The 18375-nt window shown below is 45.9% G+C and overlaps 1 protein-coding gene across 2 annotated transcripts in view; it reads left to right on the forward strand.

The window, feature by feature from the left end:
* The first annotated feature begins 1307 nt into the window (after positions 1–1307).
* NEDD4 (NEDD4 E3 ubiquitin protein ligase) overlaps positions 1308–18375 on the forward strand; it is a 49517-nt gene continuing 32449 nt past the window's right edge. Inside the window, exons 1-5 of one of the 2 annotated variants that reach the window (XM_035130940.3) lie at positions 1308–1843; positions 14754–14827; positions 15538–15616; positions 17634–17672; positions 17844–17897. In XM_035130940.3, the coding sequence (XP_034986831.2) occupies positions 1403–1843; positions 14754–14827; positions 15538–15616; positions 17634–17672; positions 17844–17897 (687 nt within the window). In that variant the 5' untranslated portion in view covers positions 1308–1402. The remainder of the gene's footprint in view (positions 1844–14753; positions 14828–15537; positions 15617–17633; positions 17673–17843; positions 17898–18375) is intronic. The other variant, XM_060282816.2, reaches the window with a different exon arrangement.

The raw sequence follows: 18375 nt of genomic DNA on the forward strand, positions 1-18375 counted from the left end.
AAAACCCACTTTGCACAGTCACACCTCAATATCTTCCTTAGCTGGTGAGACAGTTAACGGGGACTGTGCAACATGATGGACAAAGCAGTGCCAGATGGCAGAATAGGCCCCATGACAACGGATCAAAATAATACAGATTTGATATTGAAAGAAAATTACAAAAATGTATTAGGAGATAATTTGTGAGCACCCCCCCCCCATTTCAACTGCCTAGGGGCCTCCAAGGGATTTAAACTGGCACTGGGACCAGGAAACCAAATTCTGCAGCCAACCAAGAAGCTCACTGAGCGACCTTGGGATCAGTCGCTCTCAATCTCAATCTACCTCACAGGCTTTAGTTAACACCACTGTCGAGGCAGAGCCATATCTGCCTCTTTAGAGGTACAAGGCTAGGATAGAAAAGTAAACACCCTCTGAAAAATTATGTGGGAAACTACTATATTTTTCCTGTGCATAAGACTAGGTTTTCCCCCTAAAAAACAATGTCAAAAATTAGGGGGTGTCTTATACATGGATAGTGCCAAGTGTGGACTGGCGATTGGTTGTCGCGAGCAGGGGGTGCGTCATATAGATGGAAAAATACTGTACATATTTTAGAGGTTTTCACCCTGCACTTTGGTGGGAAAAGCTCTCAAGATTATCTTACAAAAACCAGTAGTAAGAGAGTTGCGGCCCTCGGGCTTGCAATCCAAAGCATCTTCAATCTTTTCTGACCTGGGAACCATTTTTTCATGGGCACCCATTTATTTGTATGGTGACAGACAGTGCTGCTGCTGTGACCCACCTCAGAGCAGACCAGGACCCAGTAGTTGAAGACCAGTGAAAGACCAGGAAAACGAAGGAAGGGGAGTGTGGCGTAATGGTTAGTGTGTGGGACCTGGGAGACCAGAGTTTGAATCCCCGCTCAGCCATGAAGCTCACTGGGTGACCTTGGGCCATTCCCTGCCCCTCAGCCTAACACCCAAACCTACCTCACAGGGTTGTTGTGAGGATGACATGGGGGCGGGGAATCATGTGCACCACCTTGAACCACTTGGAACAAAAATGTGATATCTAAATGTAATAAAGTTGCATCTGTTCCTCACGACCCAACCAGGATGGAAACCGAGGAGGAGAGCTGCTGGTGGGAGCTGCCCTTGGCTGCAAGATAAGTCACTGCGCCATTGTTATTACTATTTATTAAACTTATTAAGATACCCTTGGTTTTTCTCCCCCCCCCCCGCCCAAAAGCAACTCAAGGACAAACAAACAAACAAACAATAAAACCAGCATAAAACAAAGCACACAAAAATCCGAAAGCGCACTCAATCTTTTTTTAAAGGCCAGATTAAAGCTTCCCACCCACATAACCAGAAGCTCAAAGGCCCGTTCGGAAGTCGGGCAAAAAGAGGACGGAAACGTGATGAGACTGACTACAACTCGCCGGCCACGCCCACTTGTGGCTCCTCCTCCAGAACTCGGTCTGGCTCCTCCCTACCCCGCGCTGAGGGGGGGAAAGCCAGTGAGGCGGGCGGGGTTGTTGTTAACACGAGCGGAGGCGAGGTGGGAGGGCGCCAGTTCGCCGTGCTCCAATCCCCTTGAGTTTCCCGCGGTAGCTGAGGGCGGCGCGAAGGTCCCATTGGCTGCGGGGCGAGCGGCCCGGCTTATCTGGGCGTGGCCAAAGGAGGGGGGGAAAGCTGGGCTCGGCCGACTGTCGCTCATCTTGCCAGTCCGTCAGTCAGGCGAAGAAGCTGAGGGATTCCGGTGGCCTTGTGCTCCCAGAGCCATGGCCGCCGCCGCCGCCGCCTCCTTTTCGCCGGGGAATGTGCTAGGGCTGCCGGAGGGCGATGGTGCTGCTGCAGAGGTGAGCCTGCGCTGGGCCGGCCTGAGGGCTGCTTCTTCCTCCTCTTCCTCCTCCTGCCTCGAAGGGTGGCGGGGGCGGCGGCCCCTGCGCCTTCATCGTCGGCGTCGCCGTGGTCCTGCTTGTCCGGCCCAGGGCGGCTCCCTCTCAGTTCCCCCGCCGCCGACTTTGCTCGGGCGCCCCCTGGTGGCGAGGACGGGGAGGCGGCAAATGGACCCATTTCACGGCTGGGGCAAAGGGAGGCCGGCCGAACCTTGGGCTGGGGGCGGCCAGGGGGGGGGGCGGAGGCAGGGAGTGGGGATTAGCACCCAGGTTTCCTCCTCCCCTCCTGCTTTTCTCCTCCCTTCCCAACCCCTCTTCTTCCTCTTCTCTTCATTCCCCCTTTTGATATGGGGTGGTGTACTGGTTCAAGAGGGGATTTTGGGGGGCTGGGAAGGTTAATACAATGTTTCTTAAACTTAGGTATCGAGCTCTTGTTGAACTACACCTCCCTTCATCCCTAATCACAATCGTCCTTAGCTAGCAGGACCAGTGGTCAGGAATGATGGGAGTTGTAGTCCAACAACAGCTGGAGACCCAAGTTTGAGAAACATTGGAGTATGTATGTAAGTGTGTGTCTTGCTTCACACCAGACAAGAGGCTGTGGGGCAGTACTGGGGAGCACTGTGTGTCCCCCATGGCTGGTTGTGGAGACTTGGGCCAGAGAAAGGCCTCTTCTTTTGCATCTTGTCCTGTGTGGGCAGAGGCAAGGTGTGGGGCAAAAAGAAGTGCTGAGAGCATCCACTCCCATGCAATGGGGCCTTAAGTCTCCTCCCAATCTGTCATCTGTCTGCAGCCACTGGCAATCTTTAAAAGTCGATCAGGGGAACTGTGAGTGGCGTTTCACTTTTCTTTTTTTATTAAAGAGGTTTTAATAGGAGCCCTATTCAGAAGTAAATTCAACTGCAGAATTTCTCAGCCGTGAAAGGAAGAGGTATTAATTCCTCTCTCTGATAACTGATTTCCCCATCTCCCAGGTTTCGACCTGGCTTAAAAATTGAGAGTCCCTATCTCTGTTGCTTCCTCTTTTCCCCTGCTTATCCTCCACTGACATGTGAGTTTGGTTATGCGGGTTCCAGAACAAGTGATCAGGTGAAACTGCTAGCTAGGACAAACTCTGAGTGGTGGCAGCAGCAGCCGCTCTTTCCCATCACAGGAAATGCCCAAGAATACATGCATAAAGTTCTAGCTTCAAAGCATACTTGTCACTTGTACCTTTGAGTAGGTACACGTTAGGGCTGGGCAATAATCTGGTTTTCAGCATCGTGATATATTGCCAGCGAAACACCACTATATATAAATATATCACAATGTCTGAAATAAGGATGAAACTATGTAGAGCAGAGCTTTCCAAACTCTGTGTTGTAACACGTTAGTGTGTCAGTTGCAGTGTGTAGGTGTGCCGTGCAAATGCTGCCCATGCTCTTCCCGGCCCTGGAAAGGGGTTAGTTTGACCTCCGGTTTGCTAGTAAAACTAAATTACTGTGTCACAAAATGATGTATGTCTAAAAAGTATGTCACCATCATGAAAAGTTTTGAAACCTCTGATGTAGAGGTACATGTGCTTTCTGTAGAGTTGTGGTTCTCATCTTCTCGCAATTGTGAGGCCTACAGTTGCAAGCCAGGTAGAAACTGCCTTGGAGTGGGCCCACAACGCAGCGGGGTGAGCACCTGTTTTTCATGCAATGGCATCTCTGGTGTAAAAGATCTGGGGATATTTTGGAGAGCTGCTGCCCATTGGAAGAAGCAGTACTGTGATGGTGTGAGCTGGTCTAAGGTGGCTTCATCTGTGACTTGCTTTTGTTTGAATATACATTTTGAAGTTAAGTAATATCCCTTGCAGTCCATAGAGGTTAGCTGCTTGTGGTTGTAGCGGCCCATATTTGGAATTCTTTGCCTTGAGGGCCACGTTCATCTGTTAAACCTATCGCATATGGGTGGCGCTGTGGTCTAAACCAATCAGAAGGTCAGCAGTTTGAATCCCCGCGATGGGGTGAGCTCCCATTGCTTGGTCCCAGCTCCTGCCAACCTAGCAGTTTGAAAGCACATCAAAGTGCAAGTAGATAAATAGGTACCGCTAAGGCGGGAAGATAAACGGCGTTTCTGTGCTGGTTTGCCAGAAGCGGCTTAATCATGCTGGCCACATGACCCGGAAGCTGTACGCCGGCTCCCTCGGCCAATAAAGCGAGATGAGTGTCGCAACCCCAGAGTCGTCCGTGACTGGACCTAATGGTCAGGGGTCCCGTTACCTTTATGATAGCTTCAGGAACACAGAAACGGTGTGTGTGTGTGTTAAAATTGCACTCTGATAAGTACTGGTACTTCTAAGAATTCATGTTTGCCTAAAGCAATGGTGGCCAAACTTGTCCCTCCAGCTGTTTTTGGACTACAACTCCCATCATCCCTAGCTAACAGGACCAGCGGTCAGGGATGATGGGAACTGTAGTCCCAAAACAGCTGGAGGGCCAAATTTGGCCGCCACTGGTCTAAAGGAAGGAAAATGTTAAGCCTGCAGTCCACACATACTGCCGTTGAAGATAACCTTATTTAAAGGTTAAAGAAAGGAACGCTGTGATCACTAAAAGTCAGCATGGGTTTCTGAAAAATAGGTGATGTCAGACTAATCTGATCTCATTTTTTGACAGAATTACAAGCCTGGTACGGTAGATGAAGGGAATGCTGTAGATATAGCCTATCTTGATTTCAGCAAGGCCTTTGACAAGGTGCCCCATGATATTCTTGTAAAGAAGCTGGTAAAATGCGGGCTACCATTCAGTGGATTTGTAACTGGCTGACTGACCAAACCCGAAGGGCTCCTCTTCATCCTGGAGAGAAGTGACTAGTAGGGTGCCACAGGGTTCTGTCTTGGGCCCAGTCTTATTCAACATCTTTATCAATGACTCGGATGATGAGCTTGAGGGCATCCTGAGCAAGTTTGCAGATGACACCAAATTGGGAGGGGTGGTTAATACCCCAGAGGACAGGATCACACTTCAAAATGACCTTAACAGATTAGACAACTGGGCCAAAGCAAACAAGATGAATTTTGACAGGGAGAAATGTAAAGTACTACACTTGGGCAAAAATAATAATGAAAGGCACAAATACAGGATGGGTGACACCTGGCTTGAGAGCAGTACATGTAAAAAGGATCTAGGAGTCTTGGTAGACCACAATCTTGACATGAGTCAACAGTGTGATGCAGCAGCTAAAGAAGCCAATGCAATTCTGGGCTGCATCAATAGGAGTATAGCACCTAGATCAAGGGAAGTAATAGTACCACTGTATTCCGCTCTGGTCAGACCTCACCTGGAATACTGTGTCCAGTTCTGGGCACCACAGTTCAAGAAGGATACTGACAAGCTGGAATGTGTCCAGTTCTGGGCACCACAGTTCAAGAAGGATACAGTACTGACAAGCTGGAATGTGTCCAGAGGAGGGCAACCAAAATGGTCAAAGGCCTGGAAACAATGCCTTATGAGGAACGGCTTAGGGAGCTGGGTATGTTTAGCCCGGAGAAGAGAAGATTAAGGGGTGATATGATAGCCATGTTCAAATATATAAAAGGATGTCATATGGAAGAGGGTGAAAGGTTGTTTTCTGCTGCTCCAGAGAAGCGGACACAGAGCGATGGATTCAAGCTACAAGAAAGAAGATTCCACCTAAACATTAGGAGGAACTTACTGACAGTAAGAGCTGTTCGGCAGTAGAATTTGCTGCCAAGGAGTGTGGTGGAGTCTCCTTCTATGGAGGTCTTTAAGTGGAGGCTTGACAGCCATCTGTCAGGATGCTTTGATGGTGTTTCCTGCTTGGCAGGGGGTTGGACTGGATGGCCCTTGTGGTCTCTTCCAACTCTACCTTATGATTCTATGAAATGAATGGATATTACTTCTAGTTCAACAAGGTTAACATCCTGCTAAAATGATATGGACCTCAAAGCCCAGGGCTATTTGGAGGAAGGATGAGACTAGAGTGGATTAATCTGCCAATTCTGGTTTCTCATTTTGTTCAATCTTAAGTTTAGTTTGCTATGTTTCCACATCAGTTTGCAAACCTTGAAAAAGAAACCCCACAGGAAAATGTTATGCATTATTCCTAAATACACACATTTTTGCACAGCCTTTGCGTACAATATTCATTTTTGCAGGCTGCTTTCCCAAACATTTTGTATGTAATTTTTACTCAGACACACTTCTGAGCACCAATTTTTACTCAGACACACTTTTATAGCACATTATTTGCAGAGCATGTTTTAGCTGAAGAGCTATAGTGCATCATTGGAAGAAGTGCGACTTTTGAAGAATCCATTTTGGTTTGGAAAGTACTAAGTCAGTAAAAATTATCTACTATCTGCAGATGAAATACATAGGATAAGATAAACAGGTTGTTCCATGCTGCACTGGAGCAGCATGGCTGGAGAAAACAGTAAGGGGTCCTTACTGTATTGATACATGGCCCAAAACCAGTTTAAAGTTCAGATTGTGATAACGATTCTGAGTCAGAATTTCTGAGCTGGCAATGTATCGTGGATTCCGCTCACCCCTGTGGCTGCTTCAAACACCATGCATTTTTTCCCCTCGGGGTTGCCATTGTTTCAAGCATGGCCTCCTCAGCTCTCCTCACCATCTGCACCCAGTCCAAATAACTTTATTGTACTAGCCATTGGCCATGACAAATCTGAATCAAAAATAAATACAAGCAAAAGGGGTGTTGGGTCCTGTAAGGCTGCCTGATGTTCACCCACTCCCTCCTTCACTGCCAAGCTGTTGGCCTCAGGAGCCTGAAAAGGTCTGGAGGGGGGGGGCTGCCCCCAGCCATGCCTGTGCCTACCTGTTGTGTGCGCTTACCTGGCCACCTGCCAGCACCTTCGCTTCCTTTTCCGGCTGAGCAAACGGGCTGCATCCTTCCTCCTTGCACCAGGTACTTGGCCGCATCCTGCGAGCCTCTGCTGGTAGGAGCAGCGCTGTCTCCTCTCCCTCACCATCGGGACTATGTGGTTGATTGGCAGCAGCGGTCACCAGAGATGGGAACTGGACTGTGGTGATAAAGAGGAATGGCGTAGCCTCTGGTGCCTTGCATAGAGGATGGCTCACAGTAGTTGCGAGCTACAGGTAGGTAGCCGTGTTGGTCTGATGTAGTTGAAACAAAATTTAAAAATTCCTTCCAGTAGCACCTAAGAGACCAACTAAGTTTGTCATTGGTATGAGCTTTCGTGTGCATGCACACTAAAGCTCATACCAGTAGTTGCGAGCATTGCTGTGAGCTGGGCAGGCTCTGGGGAGAGGCTGTGGCTCTTCATTTGTGTGTGTGGTGGCATATGGTGTCTCGCCTGATGCACTCTGCCCAAGGCAGCACCATCCACCTAGCCTTGCCATGTAGTGGCAGAACCTGTGCATGGTGTCACTGTGTTTAGGGCTAAGCGTTGTATCCTTCAAAACTGCTTTGAACTATTAGAATCATAGAATCATAGAGTTGGAAGAGACCACAAGGGCCATCCAGTCCAACCCCCTGCCATGCAGGAAACACCATCAAAGCATTCCTGACAGATGGCTGTCAACATTCAGGAATCCATACTGGGCTGCTTCTTGCTCCAAACCTTATTTCCTCTTTCCTCCCCATTTCAGACAATGTGATATATCAGTATATCATGATGTTTGGCTGGTGATATATCACAATGTTGAAAAACTGATATTGCCCATTTTAATTTATTTATCTGTCTGGTAGACAGCTTTACATTTCAAGGTAAATCTCTTAAGCAGTCCACATATTTCAAAATAAATAAGTATAAAAAAACAGTGCAACTTTAACATTCAGCTAATAATAGCCATCACTTCCACATTTTTAGCAATGTAATTAAGCAACGAAAACAATGTACGTAAATAAAACCCCACAAAATCAAATTCTATACAAACTACCAAACAGCATCAAATACAACATACTGTAGTGTACAGTATTGTCGGGATTGTTGTGACTACTCCCAAGTAAAGACGCTCCACTCCGTTCTGTCTTTAAGGGTTTTATTGTGCATACTATTTACAGTGCAGAGATAGCAGAAAACATGACCTAGTCACTTGCAGAATCCGGCAATGGCACCCTTCTGATTCGGGGCCAGCATAAAAGCTTGCGTTTGGGCGCGCGCCGGAAGCGGCTGTGCTCCCTCTTCCACTTGTTGGCTAGGGCAGTGCAGGGGCTCTGGTACATTTCTGAGCCGTCCCTCCTCCATTCCGCTCCACTCCGCATTCCCCCGCCTGACCCGCTGCTCCCTCTCTCGCTGGGCGAAGTGCTGGTCAGGTTGATGGGGGGAGGCTCTCTGTAGGAAGTCCCCCTAACCTTTCTTCTAGAAAATATCTAGATAGTTCAAAAAGAAAAGCAAATTTGCATATAACCATGTTGTCACCCCAGTGGCTCAGCTATTCTCCTGAAACCCAACATATCACTCCATCCACTAAATTCTCACTTCAATAAAATATATTAATAAGCAAACAATGATTATGTATAGAAATATAGGTTTGCTGAATAAGAACAATCCAATGACAGGAGACCTCCCCCAACCGTTTCATCTCTCATCTGATGCAGTACAAAACCTCATCACCTCTCTGCTGGGAAGATTAACCTCTTCTCCACCAGCAGACCTTCACCCAACGTTTTCGATGGGTTTGGCCGGAGGAGTCCTAGGCTGTTTCATGGACATGCTCTTTTTATGTGGTGCACTATATTTCTTTACCTTGTTTTACTAGGTTCCTAAGGTGGGAGGGTAGTGCATCTTAGAGTCCTGGCCATCCCTCTCCCCCCCAGCCCCACCTCTTACCTAAAACTTTTACAGTGCTACCTTAACTTATGAAGGCGATCTGTTCCGCGGCGCTCTTCGGAAGTCGAAGTGTCCATTTTGCGCATGCGCAAAGCGCGATTTTGCACAGACCATGCGTGCCGCTTCTGTGCATGCACAGACTGCGTGCGGGGCGAAAATACTTCCAGGTTAGCGGACTTTGGAAGTTGAAACCTTCGAAAGTCGAGGCATTCGTAAGTCGAGGTACCACTGTAGTTCATATCCAGTTTCTGAAATGTGTAGTAGAGGCGAAGTTGGCTTTGTGACTGCCGCCTGCTGGACAAGGGACCAACCAAGCATAGCTTGAGGATTTCTATCTTACACTAACACACTTCCATTCATCCTGTGCCTAGAAAGCAGGAGTCTGATTGGTTTTGTCTTTGCCCCGCCTGCTTTTCCCTTGGAAACCCATGCTTAAGCATTAAACTGGAGCAAGCATCAATCTGGAGAAAACCCGGTTTGAATTTGCTTCAATTCTGCAGTAAATAACAGGTTTTTCTGGTGGAAAATGGTGGAGCAAGCAAAGGTGTGGATGACCCCTCAGTAGAGCAGCTCCTAAACAGAATCCCCAAACCCACAAGAAGACCTCCTTTCATTCTGCCCCATTTCCTCCTATCTTGCAAAATACTCTACCGGGGAACTTTATGCTGCTTCCTCAAAAAAGACTTACAATAAATCTTCCTCTCTGTGCTTTGCTTTGTAATAGCCTTTCTCATCCTTGTGTTTGCCAGATGTTTTGGACTTCTGCTCCTAGCAGCCTAATCCTGCATGCCTTATACACCCCTCCCCACACTATATTGCTTTTTGCACATACTCTACAAATCCTGCTCTTGCACCTTCCATATGGTAGAAATCCTGGCACCCTGAACTAGAGGCCCCGGAGCCCCTGGCTTAAAGGCAAAAGCTAGAAAATGCTTTGCCCTGCTGTCTTCTTCTGCCAGGGCTCCTACCATTTATCCCTAATGCTGCTTAAATAGCGTCCTTTATTTCCTGTGACCCCAAAGGTAAATTCAGATTTCTACATCCATGAAAGTGTGAGGAAGTAGCTTCATCATGTAGAACTGGCACAGTGCCAGGACAACACTGCACATCAAATGGTGATAGTAAGAACTAAACTGTGATATTTCTGGCTTGAAAAGTTTAAGAATATTTGCTAGACGCTATTATGGGCCACACATAGATTGCTCTGGGTGTGACTGTCCTGAAAGTTTTGATTGCACAAATCAACTTGAAAGCGGCAGAGTACAAATGATCCTCTTAATGTGATTGGGATGGACATACATGCTGCCACATTCAAGTTGAAAGCATATTCTGTTATATCTCTGGTAAATCTGTGAGGAGGGAGCAGGTGGAAGGAATTCTGGAAAGTAAAATAACATATTTCTCACGATCAAATTGCATAAGATCTCTAATAAGAGACAGTTCCTCTGAAGGCTGTTCAGGGTCATTTGTAAAGTGTTGAATGGCAGGCTTGATGCTTCATGTATTCAGCTTAATAACTGAATCTTGGTGCGAAACAAAAAATAAAAACATTCCTTCCAGTAGCACCTGAGAGACCAACTAAGTTTGTCATTGGTGTGAGCTTTTGTGTGCATGCACACTTCTTCAGATACACTGAAACAGAAGTCACCAGACCCTTATGTATAGTCAGAGGGTGGGGAGGGGTATTACTCAGAAGGGTGGTGGGAATGGGTAATTGGCTGATAGGAGTGGTAAACCTGTTGACGACTGTTAACGACTGCAATTGATCTTGCAGGAAAAAGCAAGGGATGAGATGGCTAAAGAAAGCTTTATCATGTATAATGAGATAAGAGTCCAATGTCCTTATTCAGACCAGGTCTGTCCATGGTTTTAAGCTTGGTAATGAGTTGCAATTCAGCAACTTCTCTTTCCAGTCTGTTTCTGAAATTTTTCTGTAATAAGACAGCTACTTTGAGATCTTGTATAGAATGTCCTGGGAGATTGAATGTTCTCCTACTGGTTTCTCTGTCTTGTGATTCCTGATGTCAGATTTATGTCCATTTATCCTTTGGCGTAGGGTTTGCCCTGTTTGTCCAATATAGAGAGCTGAAGGGCACTGTTGGCATTTGATGGCATACACAATGTTAGAAGATGAGCAATTAAATAGTCTTGAGATGGTATGTTTGATGTTGTTGGGGCCAGTAATGGTGTTGTCCGGGTGTATGTGGCAGCAAAGTTGGCATCTGGGTTTATTGCAGGCTCTGGTACCAGTGTCCATGTTAAGTCTGGTGGTGGTATTTTGGGGGTGAGGAGTTGTTTAAGATTGGGTGGCTGTCTGTAGGCCATGAAAGGTCTTCCTCCCAGAGCTTGAGAAAGAGAGCTGTCATTGTCTAGGAGAGGTTGTAGATCTCTGATGATGCGCTGTACTGTTTTAGCTTGGGAGCCGTATGTGATTACTAGTGGTGTTCTGTTATTTTCTTTTTTGGGTCTGTCTTGCAGCAAGTTCTCTCTGGGTATCAGTCTGGCTCTGTTGATCTGTTGTTTAACTTCAACTGAATCTTAGTGCGTTGAAGGGGGGGATCTATTAATAGTAGCTTGTGTCCTTCCTGCGCCAGTGGCTTTTGACTCTGGATTTCTTGCATTTTGTATGCCAGCCAGTACAAGCTATCTTGCATTTCTTGGAGTTGTTGATCCAGCAGCCCAAAAAATCATCTTAGTGCAAGTTGCCACATAACTGTGTATTCCTGTGCAAGCTATGCTCATCTTTAACCATGGCCCATTGGAGACTAATTTGGGTTTGCTTGAGTGTCCTTGTAAAAAAACATTCTACCAGGAAAAAAAATCACTTTCACTTCAAAAGTTCTGAATGTTATTTGGTCAATATCTTTAGTTAGCTAAACATCCCACTTGTATTGCAACTTCAAGCAGTTCCAGCTGAGCAGATAAATTTTGTCATTTTAAACACCCCCCTTCCCCCCAAAAAATCACTTTTCCTTTACTTTATTCATGCTTCTTTGGAAGCACAGCTGCATTCCTGCACCCACCTTAATCCATCTTCCTTTCAATGAAACACTGGGCCTGATTTAGAATGGGCAAGCCTTTAAATGATTCTTGGGTCCATGATGCCAACAACCATTTGTTTCAGCTGAATTAGGGTAGGCCCTAATAGAGTGGCAACTAGGTTCCCACTAGATTTGCTGAAATGAGGCATACGAGGATGCTGTATAGCAGAGTGGTATTGACATCTAGCTCAGTCGGTAGAGTATGAGACTCAGGGTTGTGGGTTCGAGCCCCTGCATTGTAGGGGGTTGGACTAGATGACCATCGTGATCCCTTCCAACATTGCAATTCTATTATTATTTCTTGCTTTCTTGAAAAGGGATTGGGGCACTGGGAAACTGTGGAAGGGGAAAAGGATCCATAGTGGGTTCCTTTATTCTTGGTGAGCTTTGTCCTGCTGTGCACCAAGGAACAGAGGCTTGGAGACCAGGACCTTGTCTTCCAGCTCCCCCCTCTTAATACCCTGCGTGTTCTCACTTTTCTGGAGAAGACCATTTTGAGAGAGTTTTCCAGACGGGGGCTTAATTTCCATGCAGGTTATTGAAAAATTGCTAACAAATTGTTTATGTGTTGTTGTTTTTTATCTTACCGGATTTCCATGGGAAATAAAAAATCTGGATTAAAGTGTTTTTTTTTGGGGGGGGAGATACAGGCTGTGGAATTACATGAGAAAAACATTGTGTGAACGTTGAGAGAAATTTGCATGAGCGAGTCCTTGTCCGTAATAAGCCCCTGTCTGGAAGTACCCCAAGTGTTAGTTGAGCAACCTGTGAAACAGGTTCCGAGGTGAAAAACAGCTTTCTCCAACCTGGTATCCTCTTGATGTTTTGGATTCCAGCTCTCATTGGTCCCAGGCAGCGCAGTTGGCAGGGTGGGGGGTTCTGGGAAGGATGCCTTAATGTAACTCAAACAATATCCTGGGGTAGACATGCTCCAGATTTTGCTGTACTTCCCAGCTCCCATCAGGCAGCATGGCCCGTGGTCAGGGATGATGGGAGTGGTAGTTCAGAAACATCTGGAGGAGAGCCAGAGGTTCGCCATCCCTGCAACAACATCTGTCTTCAGGACAGGATAACGGAGTACTCCCTGGGAGACATTCTAGAAATGGGAAAGTTTTTATGCTCTGGGAAGCTTTTCTTCCTTCCCCCAGTTGCCCTTGGGGGTGTGGTAGCGAGATGTGGCTGGGGGACCCCAGCCAGATGGGCGAAGTATAAATAATAAAATTATTATTATTATTATTATCATGTGGGGTGTGGAGCTTGAAGGCAATATTTACGTTGCTTTGCTTTCTATTTCCTCAAGCCTTAGGTGCACAATTTGTACCCTAGAGGGAGCACTTTCCCATAATTTGGGAGATCACTACAGTCCTGTAATCACCATCGCTAAGATGAAAGTAGATATTCAAGTAGATATTGTATAACTTAACCGTTCAGACCATTTCAGGTCTGTGTGCTGCTGATGGCAATTGGGAAGAGAGACTAGCTGGGTTTTATTGACCGGGCATTGTGCTGCTTCGTCTAAATGGTTACTGCAAGTACTTTCCTCCCTGGTACATACTCATTTGTGCTGCAGGAAGACTGAAGCATCTTAATTGTGAAGTGGTTGTGGATATTCAAGGGCTGATGTAAAATCTCCTGCTATACATTATGTAAATCAGCCCTTGTGAATTTGGGAGTCTACAACTCAACATCATCACTGACTGTTAATCCATGCTGACTGGGATTGATGGGAGTCGAGGAGTCCAAAACCACCTGGAGAGCCACTGGTTGAAGCAGGATGGCATGTAGGCATATTCAAGTGTTATGGGTGCAAATCAGAAGATGGTGAACAGCAGCAGCCGAGGTCCCTTGCTGGCTGCTGAGCCCCTTCCGCCCTGCTGCTTAAGGAGCAGAGAGCACTTGGAGGAGCCTGATAAGCAGCAGGGCAACTCTCCTCCCTGTCAGCACAGCCTGGCCCTTTCATAAAGAAAGCAGGATGCTCTGATATTGCCTTGTGTGGTGAGAGGGTGTTGCTTTGGCCGCCTTGCCTGGCATCGGGAAAGAGAAGGAAATATAGCTTTTTGCCAAGAGAAAACTTTGGCCCGAGATGTGCAGGTGCCTGGGGATGCCCCACATCTAACCAAGCCAAACAAAATGAAAATGAAATAAGTGAGCTTCTAAGAAAGATGGTTTGGGATTTGGAAAACAGTAGCTTGGCGCACACAAACCAGCCTCTGCCTAATGTGCCATCTTAACTGGAAGGTCCAAGGATTGTGTTTAATTATTAACTGCCTTTAGTTTCTTTTGAAAAGAGAGGTGAGATAGAAATATTTTAATTAAAATTGTTTTTTATTTTCTAACCATCATTTTCTTGACATACTCAACTTGAATAATAAACTTCCCAGTCCTTTGACTTCCCCCCTGCCCCCCAAACTGATCAGTCAGAGATAGTAGTAGTTTACATAAAATAAGGTAAAATAAAATGATAATAAAAACATTACAATTATTCTCCTAAATAATCAAACCTGGTGAAAAAGCAGGTTTATCTAGCATCTGAAAGAGCACAAAGTTGGGCTGAGATGCACCTCAGTGGGGAAGTCATTCCATAGATGTGGAGCCACCACCGAAAAGGCTCTTCTGTGGGCCCCAGCACTGCATGCCTCATTTAATGTAGGAACCACCAGGAAAGCCTCTTTCACTGACCTTAAATACCTAGGCAGGTTGATATGGAAGAAGGTGTTTGCTCAGATATTTGAAACCCAGGATGTTCAGGATTCTAAATGTCAACCTAAGCACCTAGACTTAGGCTTGGAAGATAACAGGTAAATGGTGTAGCTGTTTAAGAATAGGAGTTCAATGTGACCAATCTGCTGCTCCCATCAGCACCCTGGCTGCACCTACTGTAGTAGATGGAATCAAAAGCTGCTGAGAGGTTAAATGTGTACTCACTTTCACATTGTGGAATCAATTGTGGGGTGGTTCTTAAACTGTGCAGTCACCTTGCAGCTTGGCCAGAAGCTAACTGGAAGCAAAACTACTTCTGTTTCAGGAAAGCGTGCGGATAGTGAGGCTGAAGGTGATAGCTGGAATTGGCCTGGCCAAGAAGGATCTCCTAGGAACAAGGTAAGCATCCAGCTCTCTCTACAAAGAGGAAGGGAGGAGGAAATAATGCACTGTCCCTTCTGAAATCTCTTAAACTTACTTTTTCAGTGCCACTATTAAGTGGAGTGTTAGTCATGCTTGTTCCAGTGCTCCTTGCTTGACCTCCTGATGCTTCAAGGTTGTACAAGGAGTAATGAGATTATGACTTGATTCCTATGTAGGATCCCTCCTAGATTTTTCAAGGCATGCGAGACTGAATGCAGGAAATTATGTCATGTTCAGCCCCCGCCCCCAAATGTTATAAGAGGTTAGAGAAGGTAAGCTGTAGAGGTCTGGACTGACCTGAGTTTTGGGAAACCTGGATTCAAATCCCTATTCTGCCATGAATCTCATTCCAAAGAGAGGCACTTGCTGAGAACTGAGACTTCTGGGGCAATTGTTTTCAATTCTAAAATATACTACTAAATATACTCCCCCTCTTCTCTGCTAGCTTAAGGTCAGCTGCAAAATGGCCATGTATGAACCAAGGAGACTGTTGGTTTAATTTCTCCCCTTATCTCTTGGTAGTGACAAAACAAAATTTTGGGGTGTGTGGGAGAGTATTAGTGACATTTGGCATGGATGGATCGACAGAATTTAGCAATACAGACCCAAGGTCAGTCTGTCTCTTTAAAGGGGTTGTTTAAAGGGGTTGTAACCATTGTAACCTTTTGTGCTTTTATTTTGTACAGTGATCCCTATGTGAAAGTGACAGTATATGATTCAGCAAATGGAATCCTTGCCAGTGTTCAAACAAAAACTGTTAAAAAGGTTAGACTTTGCACTTTCTTTGCATAATGAATAGGTGCACAATCAAGCAAGTGACTTGAAAGTAGACATTTTCTTGTTTAAGTGAATGGTTAGCTCAAATAGGTGAAAGATGCAGTAGTTACCAATGCAACAAAGCAGCAGGAAATAGGCAGAACAATATACCCTTGTAAGATGGTCACCTCCAACTTGGTGTGACACTTGATGGTTCCTTGTGGATTTTTTCAACAGCTGCTGCAAATATAGTAACTATGTAAGTGATGTGTTTTTCTTAAATCAGTCCAGAAAAACTGTACCAGAGTCTGATAGCAACCCATTGCTACTAATTGGACTCCTCCAGAATTTGTCTCTGGGAATCTTTTTTAAATGGGCAGAACAAAACATAATGAACTATGTTGTCTACTTACATTTTAGCCACAGAAACATAGATGTTGGGTTGGATCCAGAGATCTGCCTATAGAAGATGACTTTCTCACCCCCTCCCTAAAAAACAACAACAGAGTTTCCCTTCGCACAAGGGTTGGGACGTCCTTCTGAATGAATGGGCTCTGAGGGAGAGGAACCAGGTTTCCTCTTATCTTGCTTTAGCAGGAGCCTTTGGGATGTACTTGTGGAGAGGCAACTGCTGGATAGAGAAGAGAGTGGGAGCTCCTCCTCTTGCCCACCCTGTTCCCTGACCAGTTCTCTTGGTTGTTTTGATGCTGTTTTCTAAGCTGCCATTTGCAGATGCGGTTGATATCCTCTGGAATTGCTGATTTGTAAATGCACATCCCCTAGTACTAAAAAATTGCACTTGCAGCTTCAGAATGGATATGTGCCAAATAAGATACTGGGGGAAACTGAATGGCAGAGAATAAATACATTTATAAACCCCCATGGAAGGATGGACTCCTCTGGAACCACAGCATTCTTTCCAAGTTCTTTTCCTTGTAAGGGTCAAAGGATATAGGTGCGGTTGGCCAGCCTTCCTTCCTGTTTGATCTGCTCATAGGCATAAAGGTTAGCTGACGTTCAATGCAAAGTCCTCAAATAAGACAGTGTGCATTATTGAAGGGGAATCACGGAAGTCAGCTATTTTTAGCTCTCGGTGGGCACCTGACTAAGACAGTACAGTATGTCAGGTCTGTGTTTAGTACAGCTTGTCAGATCTACAGTTTTGTTATTCTCTTTGAGGTAGATCAAAATGAATGTGCTTCATGACACTGGGGTACTTTGAGGGCCGGAGGCTGAAATGAAGCACTCGGGTGTCTGTCTCAGCTGCATCAGCTCTCCTTGCAGCTGGGGTGATGCTACTTAGTTCTGAATGCTTTTTCCTTGCTGGCGATGCCTTTACATCGGGAACTGCTTACTTTGATGCTAATGCTGGTCTGTATTTCTAGTAGCAGATATCAAAGACCTTTGCCTGAGACTGTGGGAAATTATTGTCAGGTAGACCAACCTGATGCCAGATGTTTGGGGCTACAAGTCCAAAAGTCAGGTCGCATGTTTGTGAGAGAACCAACTGTCAGAATGGCTGATGGCATCCAAAACTTTTGGAGGGGTACCAGGTTGGCAGAGGCAGAGCTAGGTATTTATGGGCTATAAGGGCCAAGTGAAAAGGGACCCAGGTGGCGCTGTGGGTTAAACCACTGAGCCTAGGGCTTGCTGATCAGAAGGTTGGCGGTTCAAATCCCTGTGACGGGGTGAGCTCCCGTTGCTTGGTCCCAGCTCCTGCCAACCTAGCAGTTCGAAAGCACATCAAAATGCAAGTAGATAAATGGGAACCACTATAGCGGGAAGGTAAACGGCGTTTCCATGTGCTGCTCTGGTTTGCCAGAAGCGGCTTTGTCATGCTGGCCACATGACCTGGAAGCTGTACGCCGGCTCCCACGGCCAGTAATGCGAGATGAGCGCGCAACCCCAGAGTCGGTCACGACTGGACCTAATGGTCAGGGGTCCCTTTACCTTCACCTTTTAAGGGCCAAGTGAGAAAAGGCAACTGCATATGTCTTGTAGTAATTTACTCTTTCTTTACTTGCAGACGTTGAATCCAAAGTGGAATGAAGAGTTTTTCTTTAGAGTAAGTGAACCTTGTTGCATGTTGAAGTGATGACTGAGCATCGTAATCCAGCAGAAGTCTGTTGTGATTAATGCCCTTTTAAATTATGTGGTGTAATAGAAAACAACATTGTACTTTCAAATGCTCCTTTCCTACCAAGCCAACTCACCAGAAGTTAACTGTTTCTCCTAGGTCAATCCTCAGAAGCACAGATTCCTCTTTGAAGTGTTCGATGAAAACCGTTTGGTAGGTGGGCTTTTTGTTGTTTGGGAACAAAATTGGAATCCTGTACATTTTCTTGTGATGTATTTTGGATTTGTTGCCAACCGTGGCACTGTGACATGCAAGCCAATCCCTGTGCTCTTAGGGTTATTTACAATTTTTTGAAATGTTCCACATTTCACTACTTGTAGTAGACTCCCTAGTTGTCCAAACTCTTTCAGATCTGTGGTGTGGCCTGGTAGCCAGATTTAAAAGGAGAAGAGAGCTTTAATAGGGAATTGATACTGTGCTGGTGAAGGCAACACTGGAACTGATTTCATGGAAAGATGCATGTATTGTTTGATGCTCTGAACAAGGAACCTATGGGCAGCTGAGAGTACTAGAGAAGCGGTGGGCAACCTGTGACCTTCCAGATGTTGTTGAGTTGGAAGGGACTCTGAGGGTCATTTAGTCCAACCCCCTGCAATGCAGAAATCCTGCCCACAGCCATCCCTGAGTGGGC

This window comes from Zootoca vivipara, chromosome 13 (assembly GCF_965207765.1).
Source record: "Zootoca vivipara chromosome 13, rZooViv2.hap1.1, whole genome shotgun sequence".
Taxonomy (NCBI): Eukaryota; Metazoa; Chordata; class Lepidosauria; order Squamata; family Lacertidae; genus Zootoca; species Zootoca vivipara.